We start from the raw sequence: 15,174 nt of genomic DNA on the forward strand, positions 1-15,174 counted from the left end.
ATAATATTGACGATAAAAAGATCATTATTGAAGTAGAAGAAAATTTACAAATCAATGCTACTATTTTAGTCAAAGGTGTAAAAGTAGATTATCCTGTTCTTAAATCAGTGTCGGATGTCAGAAAACTTTTTATTGACGTTGACGCTAGAATAGTGTGCAATGGGATGGGTCATCAGAGGAATTCAAATTTGTGTTGCCTGTAAGGAAACGAACTGAATATTTTGCTGATGGTTCATCTTTAAGACACTGTAAATGTCAAGGTTTTGTATTGAGTGAAAAATTAAGTTGTAATTTTTGTAAAAAGAAACGTAAATATTTGTTGACACAGAGAGATTTTAATTAGCTTCAAGAATTTAGAAGCAGTTTTATTTTGTAACTAGCGGTACCCGCACGACTTTGCCCGAAGGAGAAAATTAAAAGGTCATTTGATTAGCCTGTATATTTACAAATAATGGATGATGAATTTCTCGCCAATTGGCTATGTTCATTCGCTCTTCCCCATGTTACGATTCCACGTCAGGATAATTTCGTAATTTACTCGTCCATTTTATGATAACTCTGCTTCGGAAACTGTTTTTAAAATTTAAAAATAAAAAAAGAACAAAATCGAATTTTCGATAAATCGCTTCGAGGTGCACACCCCCATGCTACAAACTAACTTTGTACTAAATTTCATGAAAATCGGCCGAACGGTATAGGCGCTGTGCGCATCACAGGGATCCAGACAGAATTCCGGACAGAAATCCAGACGAAAATCCAGACAGACTCATTTTTATTATTAGTAGAGAAATAAGAGACGCGATGTTATTGAATACTTAAGGGCCATTCATTAATTACGTAAGGATGATTTTGGCAATTTTTGACCCCCCTCCCCATGTAAGGGTACGTAGTACGTAAGAATTTTCACCCCCCCCCCCCATTTTTATGTAAGATTCCATTTTGTTTTTCAAAATGATAAAATAACAAATCTTGAATCGTTACATCACTGGAATCGTTATTAAATTCACATTATTAAATTAAACCTTTTGCGTAAAGAAATAGTTACTAAAAAGAATCTAAACTGAATGTTTTTTCGACTTTTTTTTTATGTAAAATTAATTAGAAATAAAACATGCCGTACGCAATGCGACTCCTTTATTATATTTTACACTATAAATTCTTTGTAAAACAAATAAAAAAACATCTTATTCTAACACGTTTCTTACCTTCCAGACGCAAATGGAACATAATCTCTGCCAAATCACTTGACCGCGCAATTTCTAATGTGAAATATCGACTTGAATATTATGTAAGAATGAGTTTGACCCTCCCCCCAAGTAAGGGTACGTAGAGGCTTTTCCAACCCCCTCCCCCTCGGGACCCTTACGTATTTAATGAATGGACCCTTATAGTCTACTATTTTCATTGAAGTAAGGTAGTTTTATAATAAGGTAATAAGGTAATTTTATATGCTTCAAAAAATAAACGAACACCCATGTAACAATTAGCACTTATTACAGAATTTGTCTTTTGCGCAAAAATAAATTTAATCCGAAAAACGGGGCTTTTAAACTGCGAAATCAGCATGCAATCGCCGATTTAAAACGAGTCTGATTGAGGAGCATAACGTACTACTCGAGTGTAGCGCCACCTGGATTTTCCTCAGATCTGACCTCACTTTTTCCCCGCCGATCGGCACACTACTCTTTCTAGGCACTATAGTATAAAAAGAGTGAAATTGTTTCGTAATCATTAACCTCAACTTCCATCTCGAGCGAAGTATGAATCATACACGCCCCCCCTGTTTCCGCTGTCACCTGTTGTAGTTTTTGTTATAAAGGTGTCATCAAATTTTATTATGGCTAGAGAATATGATCATTTATTCAAACTTCTCATTATTGGCGACAGCGGTTAGTATTCAGTTTTTGCTTCATAAGACAACATGTTTCCGTACTGTAAACAGTACTCATTCTCAGTTTTTAAGGTATTAAAATAACGATATTTATTCTCGCTGTTCATCATCAATCTGAAATGTTATGTATTTTATTTATTTATAGGTGTTGGAAAAAGTAGTCTGTTGCTACGTTTTGCAGACAACACATTTTCAGGTAATAGTTGCTTTTTAAGCAATAAACTTCATTATAACTGGATTCCTGTTGTCTAATCAAAGTCAATCAATTTAGTTTTCAATTGATATTCTTGCAGCCCTGTCAAAAAATATCCCATGCAATTAAATTTGGTTTTAATTAAAGCAGCAAATAATAATTGTTGCTTTAAATATCATTAATAATTTTATTCCAAATTTTTTAGGTAACTACATAACAACAATTGGTGTGGATTTTAAAATTCGTACTTTAGAAATAGATGGCGAAAAAGTGAAGTTGCAAATTTGGGACACTGCTGGACAAGAAAGATTTAGAACTATCACATCAACGTGAGAAATTTTCTTTTGAATTTTGTTATTATGATAGATATTAATGAAAGTTATTTCATGTAAACCAAGTTATTCATCAAAAAATTATGTTTGTGGAACATTTGCTGTTGTATTAATCTGGTCCAAAATTACCTTATTTTAACTCAAAACTGATTCATAATGGTGACTAGTTTCTTTTTCCTGGCACAATTTGTTAAATTCCAGGGTGTTTGACGATGTAAAAATTGCACAAAATTTACTCACCAAAACTGCAACTTCTAGTGGTAAATAGTTTTGAAACTCGTCAAAATATAAATTCAAGCAGATTTTCAAGTCTGCCTAGGGTCAGTATAGACCTAAATTTGGCACTGGCTATGCATATATTTTAGATGCATTATAGCACAACTTACCATATTGTGTGACACTGGTACTGGCAATGCTCTTAAAATGCACCTTGTTTTACATTTTGTGTGGTTGAAGTAATGTGGTATCTTTCTTTTTAATTTCTTGATTGTTGTAATTTTACTCTGCCTCAGACTGACTTATGAATGATTCCTCTTCCAGATATTACAGAGGAACTCATGGCGTTATAGTAGTGTATGATGTAACTAATGGAGAATCTTTTGCTAATGTAAAAAGGTGGCTTCATGAGATAGAACAGAACTGTGATATGGTTCGGAGAATATTAGGTACAGTCTTTGAATATTTGCTTCAATTAATGCCATCTAAGATCTATTTTTTCATTTATTTTTTGGTGTAAAACCAGAGTATCAAACTCATTCCTAGGAGCCTCATGTCTGAAAAAAAATTTCACATTGTGGAAAAAAAATTCTTAGACACATCACACACTGGATATGCGTCCTCATCCAGACCTTCAGTAAAAAAATTCCAATATTTACATTTGTTCAAGTTGAGTTCACAGATATAATTAAAATTAAAAATGAAATTAAGGATGTTTATAATGCAGCATTAATCAAAAACAATATTTTTTTCTGTGTACATTTGTTTTGCAATTTTTTCACTGATTTTTTTTTTTTGGGGGGGGGGGGGAACCAGAGGATCAACGTCACTCCTATGAGCTTAATGTTCAAAATTGTCTTAAAAAAGTCTTTGAAAAAACTGAATGTTGTATACAAGTCACACAACTGATCTTCAGTCAAGAACCTTCTCATGTTCATATTTATTCAAGCTGCATTCAGACAAAAATGATTAAAAATGACATTAAATATGCTTGCAATATGGCATTAACGTATTTTTATTTTATTGGGAGGTGATCCTTCCCACCCATTTATTTTTCACTTATTGTAGTGATAGAGCAGACTTTAGGATATTTAAACACTCTTTGATAGAATCAATTACTAACTGAACTTTTCATACCCTGTTTTATCTCTCCCTATCTAAAACATCCCTGTCAACAATTTTAAAGTTTGGACAGAGATAAAAAATTATATTCCTCTTCATATCAATTTTAGCAACTGAATACTACTTCGCCAGAATATGCAGAGTCAATTGGGATGAAAGGACACACAGGGTACAGGGGGGGGGGGAAACTTGATTACCTCACTAATGAACATTTTTGAAACTAAACTGTTGGTGAGTGAAGATTATTCGGCTCTCCTCTGATATGCCCCCCTCTTGGCGAGATTTTAATTTTTCGCTCGATACGAAAATCGCCAATAAGGCGATAACTTGGCAACCCTGGTTTTGCAACTTGAACGCTGGAAAGTAGTTTCTCGAAGTCTGTCTTTTTGCACGTGTGTTTGTGGTAGGAGGTAGGTGCTCATATGTTCCGCTCTTAGGGAGATTTTAAGTTGAATACTCTAAAATAAAGTTTCAATTCAAACTTTATTTTAGAGTATTCTTTTTCTTGTTGTTTTTTAATGTTAATTTAGTTGAATTTTCTATTTTAATTATGAGTTCGGTTTGTGATGTTGTCCAAATGTATCAATTGAAATTTTTGAATGAATCTTCTTTTTCTTTTTCGTCAGGTCGTCCAACGTTTGGACGTACCGGAGTCCTAAATAGATTTTATATATATATATATATTATATTTAAATATTTTTGTAAAGTAATGATAATAAAAAATGGGATAATTTCCCTAAGAGCGGAACATATGTGCACTGCCTCACGTGAGGAAGTAAAAGAAAAGTAAAAAAGGTAAGTGAACATATTTTGAATTATTGTGTTTTTAGTGTGTTTCTGGTAGTTTGTATTTTGGTCTGGTTGGCATTTTTGTAGCACAAAAATGGTGTTAATTTCACATAAAATCTGTGACTTTATTGTATACTGAACGGAGGAGATCTGTGACTTATATCCGACTGTGATGTATATTAAAAGTCGGAGGGATAACGGACCGAGCGGCAGCGAGGTCCTGGCGAGCCCGAGGTCTCATAGTACTTTCGTAATGAGACCGAGGCAGGGCCGGCGAGCCGAGGTCTCATTACGAAAGTACTATGAGACCTCGGGCTCGTATCCCGGAGAAACAACGGAAAAAAATTAATGCATTAATTTCATTAAATAATTAATGACATAATTTGAATTTTTCCTGTTGGCGCTAAAAAAGCATCGCTAAGAACGATGTATGACATATGACGTCATACATAGTTTTCTTGGCGACGCTTTTTTGGCGCCAACAGGAAAAAGTCGCCAAGAGGGGGGTATATCAGATTTGTTCCGGATTATTCCTTTCCAGCAAGTCTACAAATGCAAAGTCACTAGTTTCAACTAATTTTACTCGTCAAGTGTAAGGTTACTGAAAATAATCATTTATGTTTTTTTTCTGTTGCCCCTTGGAGCACCCAAGGTTTTGGATAATGCAGGCATTAATCTTTTTTTTAGGTATAAGAGGCTTCAGGGCCATATTTGAAAGTGTGGAGGCCCCTAATCAGGGTTTGAAAAAATCATCATATTTTCGAAAATATCCGATACATTGATATATATCCGAATATTTTGATATATGTATATATCCAATATTTTGGACCTGTGAAAGTTAGGATATTTTGAATAAATTTTACTGTGGAGGCCCCTTTGTTGTGTAGGCCCCGGGGCAGTTGCCCGGCCTGCCCTCCCCTAAATCTGGCCCTGAGTGGCTTCCGTTTAACTGAGCCCCATTTAGGTGGAAGTTTGACTTTTGCTCGGACACATAAGACAGATAGCAAAATTCAGATTTATTACAAAAAGTCGGAAGAACACCCAGGGGCAGTAGGCGGGAATCAAACTTGCTCCTCTCTGCTTGCAAGCAGTTGCTGAGCGATACCACTCGGCCTCCGTGGCCCCAATATGTCTGTAATTTGGTCATGCTCTGTGATTTGGATGTTACATTTTTACCATTAATATTGTCTCTGGGATAAATGGAAACAATTAAGCTTATCATTCTCCCTTTTTTTTTTTTTTTTGGAAGATTAAAGTTTGATGTAAATTTTACTTTTGTGTGTATTTTATATAAATTCATTTTTTCTTTGAAATGTTATCTTCTTTAAGTGGTTTGAAGTGGCATATCTTCATAGAAATTCGTTTTTTATCACCATGCTGAAATAAAACATAAATTTTTTTTCCAATATTATTACTATTTTATGAATCTATGAAACTTGTATTTTACTTGTATTCTTTTGCTTATTTGCAGTTGGTAATAAAAATGATGATCCTGATCGTAAAGTTGTATTGACGGAGGATGCTCAAAGATTTGCTGATCAAATGAATATTAAGCTATTTGAAACTAGTGCTAAAGAAAATATAAATGTAGAAGAAGTAAGCAATTATAGTAATACCTGTTTAATAATTTTTATTTTTAGTTCTAACTAGTATTAGTTTTGTTTCTGTTAAAATAATTGACTTCAACATTTCAGTTTTGCATAAATAGAATAAACAGCATGAACAATTTAATAAATATTATACAAGTTGTTCACAAAGTAAGTCTTGCAGTGATGAAGAGAATTCCTTTAAAAAATATTTATTTTAAATTTAAACATATTTGTTTTTAATTTGATCTTTATCTCAGAAAGTTATTTCCACAGTATTACACTTCTATGTGTGTAAATTTCATAGTTCAGAGAATTTTCAACTTGGCATCAGACGAATGGGTTATCCAAAATTTACCTTCGCCGTGGGGGGGGGGGGGATCATAGCGATTTTTATACAGGTTGTCATGGTGTGTCGCGTTAATTTTAGAAGATTTATACATAATTCATCAAAAGATAAAGAATTAACTTTCTAGGCTGTAGAAGTAGAAGCATTGCCGCCGCAAAATCTTGAGGCCAACGACTGCCTTGAATGCCCAACAAACATTAAAAATCTAAAGACACTTACCCATGATGAGTGTGTGTAGACACTAGTAACGAAACCATTTTATTATCATACAACATTTATTGAAGAAGGTCGCTACGTTTCAAAATGACAATATCGCTTTGCAAACTGGTCACCCTGGGAACGAAAAAAAAAAGATTTACATTAGAGAAAATGATATTGCGAAAGTTGAAAAGTTCTTGAACGTATTAAAATTGGAGCAGGAACTCAAAATTAGATCAGGGTGCAATTTGGCGACAAATGCGCAATGAACTGTTCAGAAGCGAGAAAATAAAAAAAGGATCCTGGCAGGGGCATTGTAATGCACTAGCGTAGGTGACAATTTTATGAAAATGGTTCTTCATGGTTGGGGTGTTGCTTTGCTACGAGTACTCAGGTAGCTTTGCTTTAGAAGGCTTGCAGTTATCTGACATCACACAAACTCGCCGCTGCATGGCGAGCGTTTCGTTTTTTTGAGGAATCGGGCAATAATTAGCTTATACAATCAGACAGGGCACATTGAAGATGAACGACTGGGAGGTCATCATTGGACGGTATTAAGTTAGATCTATGTTGAAACGTTTAAAACTTCATATCTTCTTGATTGATATGACAAAATACTAAATAAGGTAGAATTACATAGCCGCTTTACAATTATGTCAGATTGGGCACTAAGCCCTCAGCTTCACTGATTGCCATTTTGGATCGCCGTTTTTTTGCCGCCGTCCCGTTAAACTTCGCACGCCACGGATGTGCATCCTCTCCTCGTAGGAGATCAACAGGCCGAGTGGAGTGGAAAAGTGAATCGGCGAATGAGGGATGAGATCAGGGGGCGCCGCAATGTGCGAGAACCAATCAGTACGTTTGGTGCCTAAACAACAAAGGAAAAGACGCTACCGAAATTTCAATGGCCATGCAAGAAGATGAAAAAAAAACGGATTTTTGATATAAACGGGAAAAAATGAATGCAAAGCTAGAATTGGGAAAAAAATACTAAAACAATAATTGACACGTTAAAATGCGTGGAATTTAAATGAGAACTTGGAGGGAAAAAGAGAATGCGCCCAAAAACAAACAAACAAAAAAAAAAACGAAGTGGGGAGAAAACAATTAAAATGACAGAAAAAAATGGGAAACAAGACCGTTAGCAAAAAATGTGATATGCATTATCACACAAGTATAAATTCCTATTAGGATTACAATTATGTTATGTGTTAAAGCTAATAATTCTGAAAGGGCTGGCATCTCTTGCTGTGCCTTTTACATTAATTATAATCTAACATACCTTTTGTACCCCATGATAATGCATTCATTATGATTTTCTTTAACATGTCAACATTGAGGACCAGTGTGGTAACTCTTTGTCATTGACAAAATTCTACAATTAAAAGAATGCATTGAGCTTTTTTTTTTTGTCATTGAAGCCCATTTCAGTTTTCAATAGCCCCACCTACATCAATATAGCTAATTTTACACCAATGGGAAGGGTGTAAACATCCGGTATTTCCTACACAAACTAAAACAATTATGTGAAGAAAGTAAACACGAAGGAAAAGCTTACCAAATTATTTAACTACATTGAGGGATGATGACACACATCATGGAACAACTAATGAAAGAACTGAAATTATAGCTACACATTTAGATCAGTATAGTTAATATACACAAAAATGTTTGGTGCTTGCTTGGCTCATTAAGGTAACCTAAGGCAAGCGGGAGCGTGCACAGGAATTTTGAGGCCCATTAAAAATGACTCTTACGCCCTCCCCCATATTGTTTACCCTGGCTGGTGGAGCTTTTTTCGGGAGATGACAAACATTTCAGCTGATTTTATTTCATTTGCATTAAATTCTAAAACTTAGGAGCAAATTATCTTATCAAATAATGGATGGTAGTTTGTTTCAGCTGGGGCGGGTAGTCAAGGTATTAAGTCATCAGAACCTGAATCGGAGGACCTTGGGTTTGATGCCTCGTGACCTTAAAGGCCTACTGAATACCATGAGTTAATTAAATCCATGGTCCCGAAAGTCCTGTGGTCAAGTTACCATGGGCATAGGAAAAGGGAAAATCTCCTTCCTCTTTAGTCTCATGTGGAAGTGAAGATGACTGGTGGCAGTATTTAATTTTGCAATCACTGAGCAAGTGTTATCGAGGTGTGTTAGAAACAACATTGGTACAACTACTAGGTAGTACACAACTACTAGGTGCCCCTTTACAAAAGACCATCAATATTGTGACATTGAAAGGGCGAATGCCCATATGGCAAAGTGCCCCCATATTAGAAAAAACTAGTATATTGTGGCCATCACGAAACTTTCTTCTATATTTTTCCTTTTTCTGATCCCTCCCCATGTTTGACGAGGAAGCAATATTCCTAACAAAAACAAAATTACACATGCAAAAACTTGACGACCATCCCAATGTCTGAATTATTGTAAAAACAAAACAGAGAGCAAAAATTGAAAGTTACTTTAAAAGCCTTACTTGAATTAATTACAAATATTTTATTTATTAACAAACATAAGATGGCAACAGTTAAAAATTTTAAATCATTGAGATAATATTTCTGATCATTTCCATACAATTAAAATCACGAGAAATACGCAGACGACAATCTATTACGATTTAGCTTTCTTATTGTTGCATTAATAAAACTATCTTTATTCGCAAAAAAAAAAAAAAAAAAAAAATCAACACCTCTTGGAGCGATTGGAGTCAAAATTGAACCAAAGCCTGTTTACGTATGGATTCACATATATTCCAAATTTCAACCAGAACGTAGCATTACTTCTTGAGATAGGGCACTCACAATGGGAAAAAAAGAACGGGCGATTGCGCTACCCCCTTTTTAGCTGTTGACACCAAAATAAAATCAGCTCTTATACCCACTAAGGGCTACTTGTCAAAAATTTTTTGTTTGATTCCGTTCGTTATTTCTTGAGATACAACAGTCACAATTGACGACAAAAAACGTTCTATAACTCAACCCCCGTTTTAACCATTGACTCAAAAATTGAATCAGCACCTGCTCCTGTTAGGGGCAACATATGGACCAAATTTTGTTTGATTCCGCCAGTTACTTCCTGAGGAATAGCAAGCACCCGTAACTCAAAAAACGTCCCATTGCTCCACCCCCCTTGGAGGAATTCGCGCCAAAAACCAATGGGCACAAGTTCACATAGGGGCACATTTGTGTATCCAATTTCATGCGGTAGTTTTTGCTGTAGAGCGGCCACAAAAAACTGGTCACACACAGACGTGACACACACACACACAGACAGGCAGACAGACATTTTCCAAAAATAGTCGAAATGGACTCAGCACACCTCAAAACGTTCGAATCCGTCGAAATTCGAAAATTTGCACGAATCCAATACTTTCTTCTATATATAAGATATAGAAGAAAGTAAAAATTAGCTATCAATAATTATCTTTCTTTTTTATACTGCTATTATTTGTTCTCACCCTTGTATTTCTTTTTCCCTAACCTTCTAAAAATCAATCTTTTAGTTTTTTTTTAGAGGTAGCAATTTGTTTCTTCTCTTTCTTACAGATGTTTAATGAAATAACAAAAATGGTACTACAAAGTAAGAAAGAACACAAAGAAAAACAACAGGGAGGAGAGAGCACAATAAAATTAGGAAAGGTTCCTGGCAAAAAGAAACGAAGATGTTGTTAATATGTTTAAAATAATTCTGGTTCTTGATTTATTTACTTAATGTTTAAAATATCTAAATTTTGAAAATCACATGCATTGTTGCAACACTTTGAAAGTTTTTTTATTAAATAGTTAGTACTATTTTTTGTAGTTTATTATATAAACTCATGTCAATCAAAAAATTTTATAACCTCTTACCTTTTCAGCAAAACATTTTAAGATACATTATTTTAGTTTTCATACATGTTTTCGTAACGTATATATAAATACTTAACATGTATTTATATATATGTTAATAATATCTTATATTTATCCATAAAACAAAGTTGAAGTTTTTGTGTAGTATATGTGTAAATACCCTGAAGTGAAGTTTGAAATATTTAAAAGAGCTTGCATTGTATTTTTAGTATAAAATGTCAATGCAAAGGTTTTTAATATGTTTTGAAATGTTAATTTTATAAGCCCCTCAAGTTGCTTCTTTTACAATATAACATTTTTTTTTAAAAAAGGAGGTGGAAGAACATCACATATACTAAGTGAATTGCTCGATAAAGAATACTATTGCCTTTTGCCTTTAAATCCCAATTTCAGTATAAAACTTTGTGGAAAAGAGTCATATGTATAAGGTACTTTATTAATTACCAGTTTAAATGTTGTTTTAATAATTGACCTGATTCTGATGTATATATTGTCAAGAGAAAAATATTTTCCACCAATCTAGAAACTTGTATTTCTAAGATTTGAGTAGTTTGGTTTGTGATAAATATCAAATGGTATATTTTTATACTCTCATACTTGACTTTGTTGTATCATATTACATGTGTATATTTTATTAAAATGAAGCTTTTGCATAAAAATATAAATTTATTTTTCTTAAAGTGAAATCTGAGACCTGCTATAATATAGATCTGTTCAAAATTAGTTACAAAAAAAGTAACTTTTTTAGCCAATTTTTAGTGTTATTTAGAATTTTTTTTTTTTTTTTAATGCTTGTTTTAGTGCAGATAGTAAAGTTAAAAATAAGTTTAGTTTTTTTTTTTTTTTTTTTTTTTTTTTGGAACTTTAATGCTTTAAATATTAAGTTGATTTGTTATGATTTTGTTTGAATTTAATTTTCTTCTGCATGATGTACATATAAGAAAGTTATAAAATATATGTATAAAAAAATTCTTGGAACATGATAGAATGAGATGACAGATGATTGTGATACAAATCAATGGTAAAAGTAATTGTAATGTAAATATTACATGATGTGTTGTGATTAGTTTCATTGTTTTGAATTGCAAAAGATCCTTTTTTTTTTCATTTTAATCAAATTACTAGGTTGACATTTTATTTATGTTATTTTATTTGAAATCAAATTACAGTAAAACCTGTAAAGTTGACCACCTGTCTAAGTTGACCGCTTTTTTCTTGCACAGAATTAGCCCTTATCATATAAATCAACCTCTGTTGACCACATGTTTAAGTTGACCACTAAAGTAGTGGACCACAGGTGGTCAACTTACACAGGTTTCACTGTATTTACCCCACCAAAGCAATAAATGCTGACTGAAAAAAAAAAATCATTTTCTTATTTTTTTTCCATTAACAGTTTTGGTTGAATGTATTAACTTTTTAAAAAGACTTCAATCGATTTTGTTTTATATAAATGAAATTTTAAATTTAAAGAAAAATTGTGCTGCTTCAAAATTGAAAAAAGAATGGAAGAAATACACAAGTTGAAATACAAAGTTGCATTGACCTTTACTTTAGCAATAATTAACTATAACAGGGTAAGCGCTAGGACCTGGGATTGCACAATTCCCCTAACTTTTTTTAAAATCCCGCTCAAAAAAAAACCTTTGTGCACTGTTCACCATAAGCGGACATACGTTTAAAAAATTCAGAAATTTCTCATCTCAAATTTTTTATGCTTCAAATTTATTTTATGCAGCAAAAATAAACAGGAATAGCTGACGATAATTCTGAACTGCCATGTTATTACTCACAGTGAAATAAAGAATCGAGAAATTTAGTCAGAAATAAACAAAAGAGAAGCATAAAGCATTATTCTTTTGCTTTAATGAGAGCTGCTAACTTTTGAAAATCCAAAATCGTAGTTGCATTATTTTGCAGGGGGACGTGGCCACTGCTTCAGAATCAAACAATGATGAATTATCAACGGTATAAAAAACAAAATAATGATACTTAATGAATTGCAAAAATGGTCCAAAAAATATTAATACGAAATAAAAGATTTTATACTAAATATTTCAAGATGATGAATTTTTGATTATTAGCTGTACCTTTCACCTGGTCAGCATGTCTTTTTTAAGTAACATGCTTGCAGCAATTATCATGACCACCATGTTCAACTGAAAAATCGCTATTGCAAATAGTACATCTTGCATAACCCGTCTTTGAAGATGAAATAATAAATGACCAAATGCTTTTATACTCTTCATATTTTTGGCAGTTTTTCCGCTTTTTTGCTAAAGAACCCATAAAGTGCATGTAAACCGGCAGCAACGAGTAGAAGTTTGATTTTCTGATTTTACCGGTTTAGTTTTCATGCAGTTTATTTTTATTTATTTATTTTTTTTTTAATTTTCTTGGGATTATAAATTTAAAAAAAAAAAAACAGAAAATGCTTTTGTACCATCATAGTTTAAAGCTGTAATTCGTAGAAACTACGATTTTTTCTTAGCAATTGGCAGCTCTGGCTTTAATGAACATTTAAACACCTTTGGAACTTTCTCTCTTTGCTAGTTGCTTTTTTTTTTTTTGAAAGATTGGGATATTATCCTAATGTTGATGGAAATTGAGAGTATATCATTAGAACACTATTTAGTAAATGATTGATTAGAAGAGGAATACTGCTTATGTAACAAACGTTGAAAGAATGTTTAATGTTAATCAGGGCGGTAACTTGCTATTGTAAAACTTATTTCTGTTGTTTAATTAGCATTTTGCTCATTTAAAAAAAAAATGTGCTCATATTATGCATGTATTTTGTTCAAATAAATATTTATATGAAATGTTTAAGCAATAAACTAAACTGGAAAAAGTAAGCAAATAAATGAAAAATGGGTATTAAAAGAAAATAATCCTTTTAATTCTAAAAAATCCCGCTCAAAATTTTAGTCAAGATGGGAAATAATTTTCCCTAGTGCAAACTCTGAACTATAATAACTGAATAAGAACCGAACTTTAGAATATTTAAATATTTTTAATCTCTTGGACTAAATAGTTGTGCATAATCTTGGTCACTTGTTATTTAATGTTATTGACTAGATACATTTTCAGTGGACAGATCTATATTCTTGCATAAGTGCCATTAAAGCCTAACAAAACTGTCATGGCATTTATTTTTATTTATATATTTTTAAATACTGCTAGGTAAAAATACTCTAGTTTTTTAATGTATTTCTTACATTTTTAACTACAGGTACTGTTTCACTGCCATAATCAACCCCTCCCCATTTTCTATAAAATATTAGTTTTAAAAGCTACTTAAAATATTTGTCCTGATATATTTTATGCATTGTTTTTCTGAGTTAACTGTGATAAATTTTCTTCCTTTTTTGTCCAGTATTATTTTGATTTTCATTTCTTATCTTTGGTAAGAGGAAACAGCTGTAAAATAATTTGTATATATTTCAAAAATATTGAATAAAATTGAAAACATTTTGAACTTGAAATGTGCACTAAGCTGTATTTTTAGTATCTATTATTTCATTTTTTAAATTATGTGGCAGGGTTCATTCTCTTATTTTGAAAATCAGCACCTTTTCAGAAAAATTAAGCACTCAACCAATGTACATAAATGCATAACAAGTTGCAAGTTAGAAATGTTATTTAAAAATTGTGTAGTCTTGCATTAAATGCACTGAAACTAGTGCTAGTTTAAATAAACCTTAATTGAAAGCGCCAAAAATTTGCGTCTCAAAAACGAGGGACAAAACTGTTAAAAGCAAATTATTTATTATGGATATCTCCTCTTAGTTGAAAGCTGAGAAGTTCCAGTAATTCAGTCAAAAATTGATTTATAAACAAAAATGTTTTCAGCATTGACTATTAAAAAAATAATTCAGGGAATTATTTTCAGCTTCAGATCACATGAATTAAATCAACCTTTTTTTACCTCTTGGGCTGAATTAATTACCATAAGGATGTACCAGCACACTATCCGTGTCATAATCATTATAAACACGTTTGAATACAGAATTATACTGCCCTGGAAAGGTAAAGGGAAATCTGCAAATTTCATACTTTGTATTTTTGCTATTGATTTTACTTTAGCTTTATTGTACTAGCTTGTTTATTTGGTTTCCGCTGAAAATAAAGCATGTAAAAAGTGTCGAGTTCTAACATTTTATTTTACAACTGTTAGTATAAAATCTAAAAATTGTTCCTTCAAATATCTCAAAAACCCATTTCTGCGGATACTAAAATTTTCAGTCAAAAAATTAGTTTAAAGAAGGACAGCGTTACAGTGGCCACTCACTGTGGAAACCTAAAAAACAGCGAATTCTGTCTCTGGAAGTTACGACAGGCAATGTATTGGCTTTTAACTCAAATGTAGTCATGTTATTTTTCAACAATTAGCTTTTTGTGGGATTCACTGAGAAAGTTTGCTTTGTACTTTAATATTAGTGTACTCGCTTAAGAGTTTGATCCTTCTACTTTCATAGAAAAAAATTAGAAATTCACGTAAGCAGACTTCATGCTTTAAAAATAAAAAAATTAATTTGAATTTTGACATCTTGAATTTAAATTGTTTTTCGCAATCGCGAGTTTGTGTGTGTGTATGTAGCATACCTGCCAACCCTTCCGGATTTCCCGGAAGTTTTACGGATTT

At 32.6% G+C, this 15,174-nt stretch overlaps 1 protein-coding gene across 1 annotated transcript; it reads left to right on the plus strand.

Annotated features, from left to right (window-relative positions):
- The first annotated feature begins 1,758 nt into the window (after positions 1-1,758).
- On the plus strand, positions 1,759-14,750 carry LOC129223226 (ras-related protein Rab-35-like). The gene is made up of 6 exons (XM_054857794.1): positions 1,759-1,889; positions 2,037-2,087; positions 2,290-2,413; positions 2,957-3,081; positions 6,015-6,139; positions 10,227-14,750. Exons 1-6 carry the CDS (start codon positions 1,838-1,840, stop codon positions 10,350-10,352), a joined length of 603 nt encoding a protein of 200 aa, XP_054713769.1. The 5' UTR covers positions 1,759-1,837; the 3' UTR covers positions 10,353-14,750.
- The last annotated feature ends 424 nt before the right edge of the window (positions 14,751-15,174 follow it).

Source organism: Uloborus diversus, chromosome 1, assembly GCF_026930045.1.
Source record: "Uloborus diversus isolate 005 chromosome 1, Udiv.v.3.1, whole genome shotgun sequence".
Classification (NCBI taxonomy): Eukaryota; Metazoa; Arthropoda; class Arachnida; order Araneae; family Uloboridae; genus Uloborus; species Uloborus diversus.

Bases quoted from the DNA above. Each gene is read 5' to 3' on its own strand.
- LOC129223226 (XM_054857794.1), top strand. From the start codon at position 1,838: ATGGCTAGAGAATATGATCATTTATTCAAACTTCTCATTATTGGCGAC. The intron at 2,088-2,289 runs GTAATAGTTGCT...CAAATTTTTTAG, and splicing joins TGCAGACAACACATTTTCAG to GTAACTACATAACAACAATT. The intron at 2,414-2,956 runs GTGAGAAATTTT...TTCCTCTTCCAG, and splicing joins TTTAGAACTATCACATCAAC to ATATTACAGAGGAACTCATG.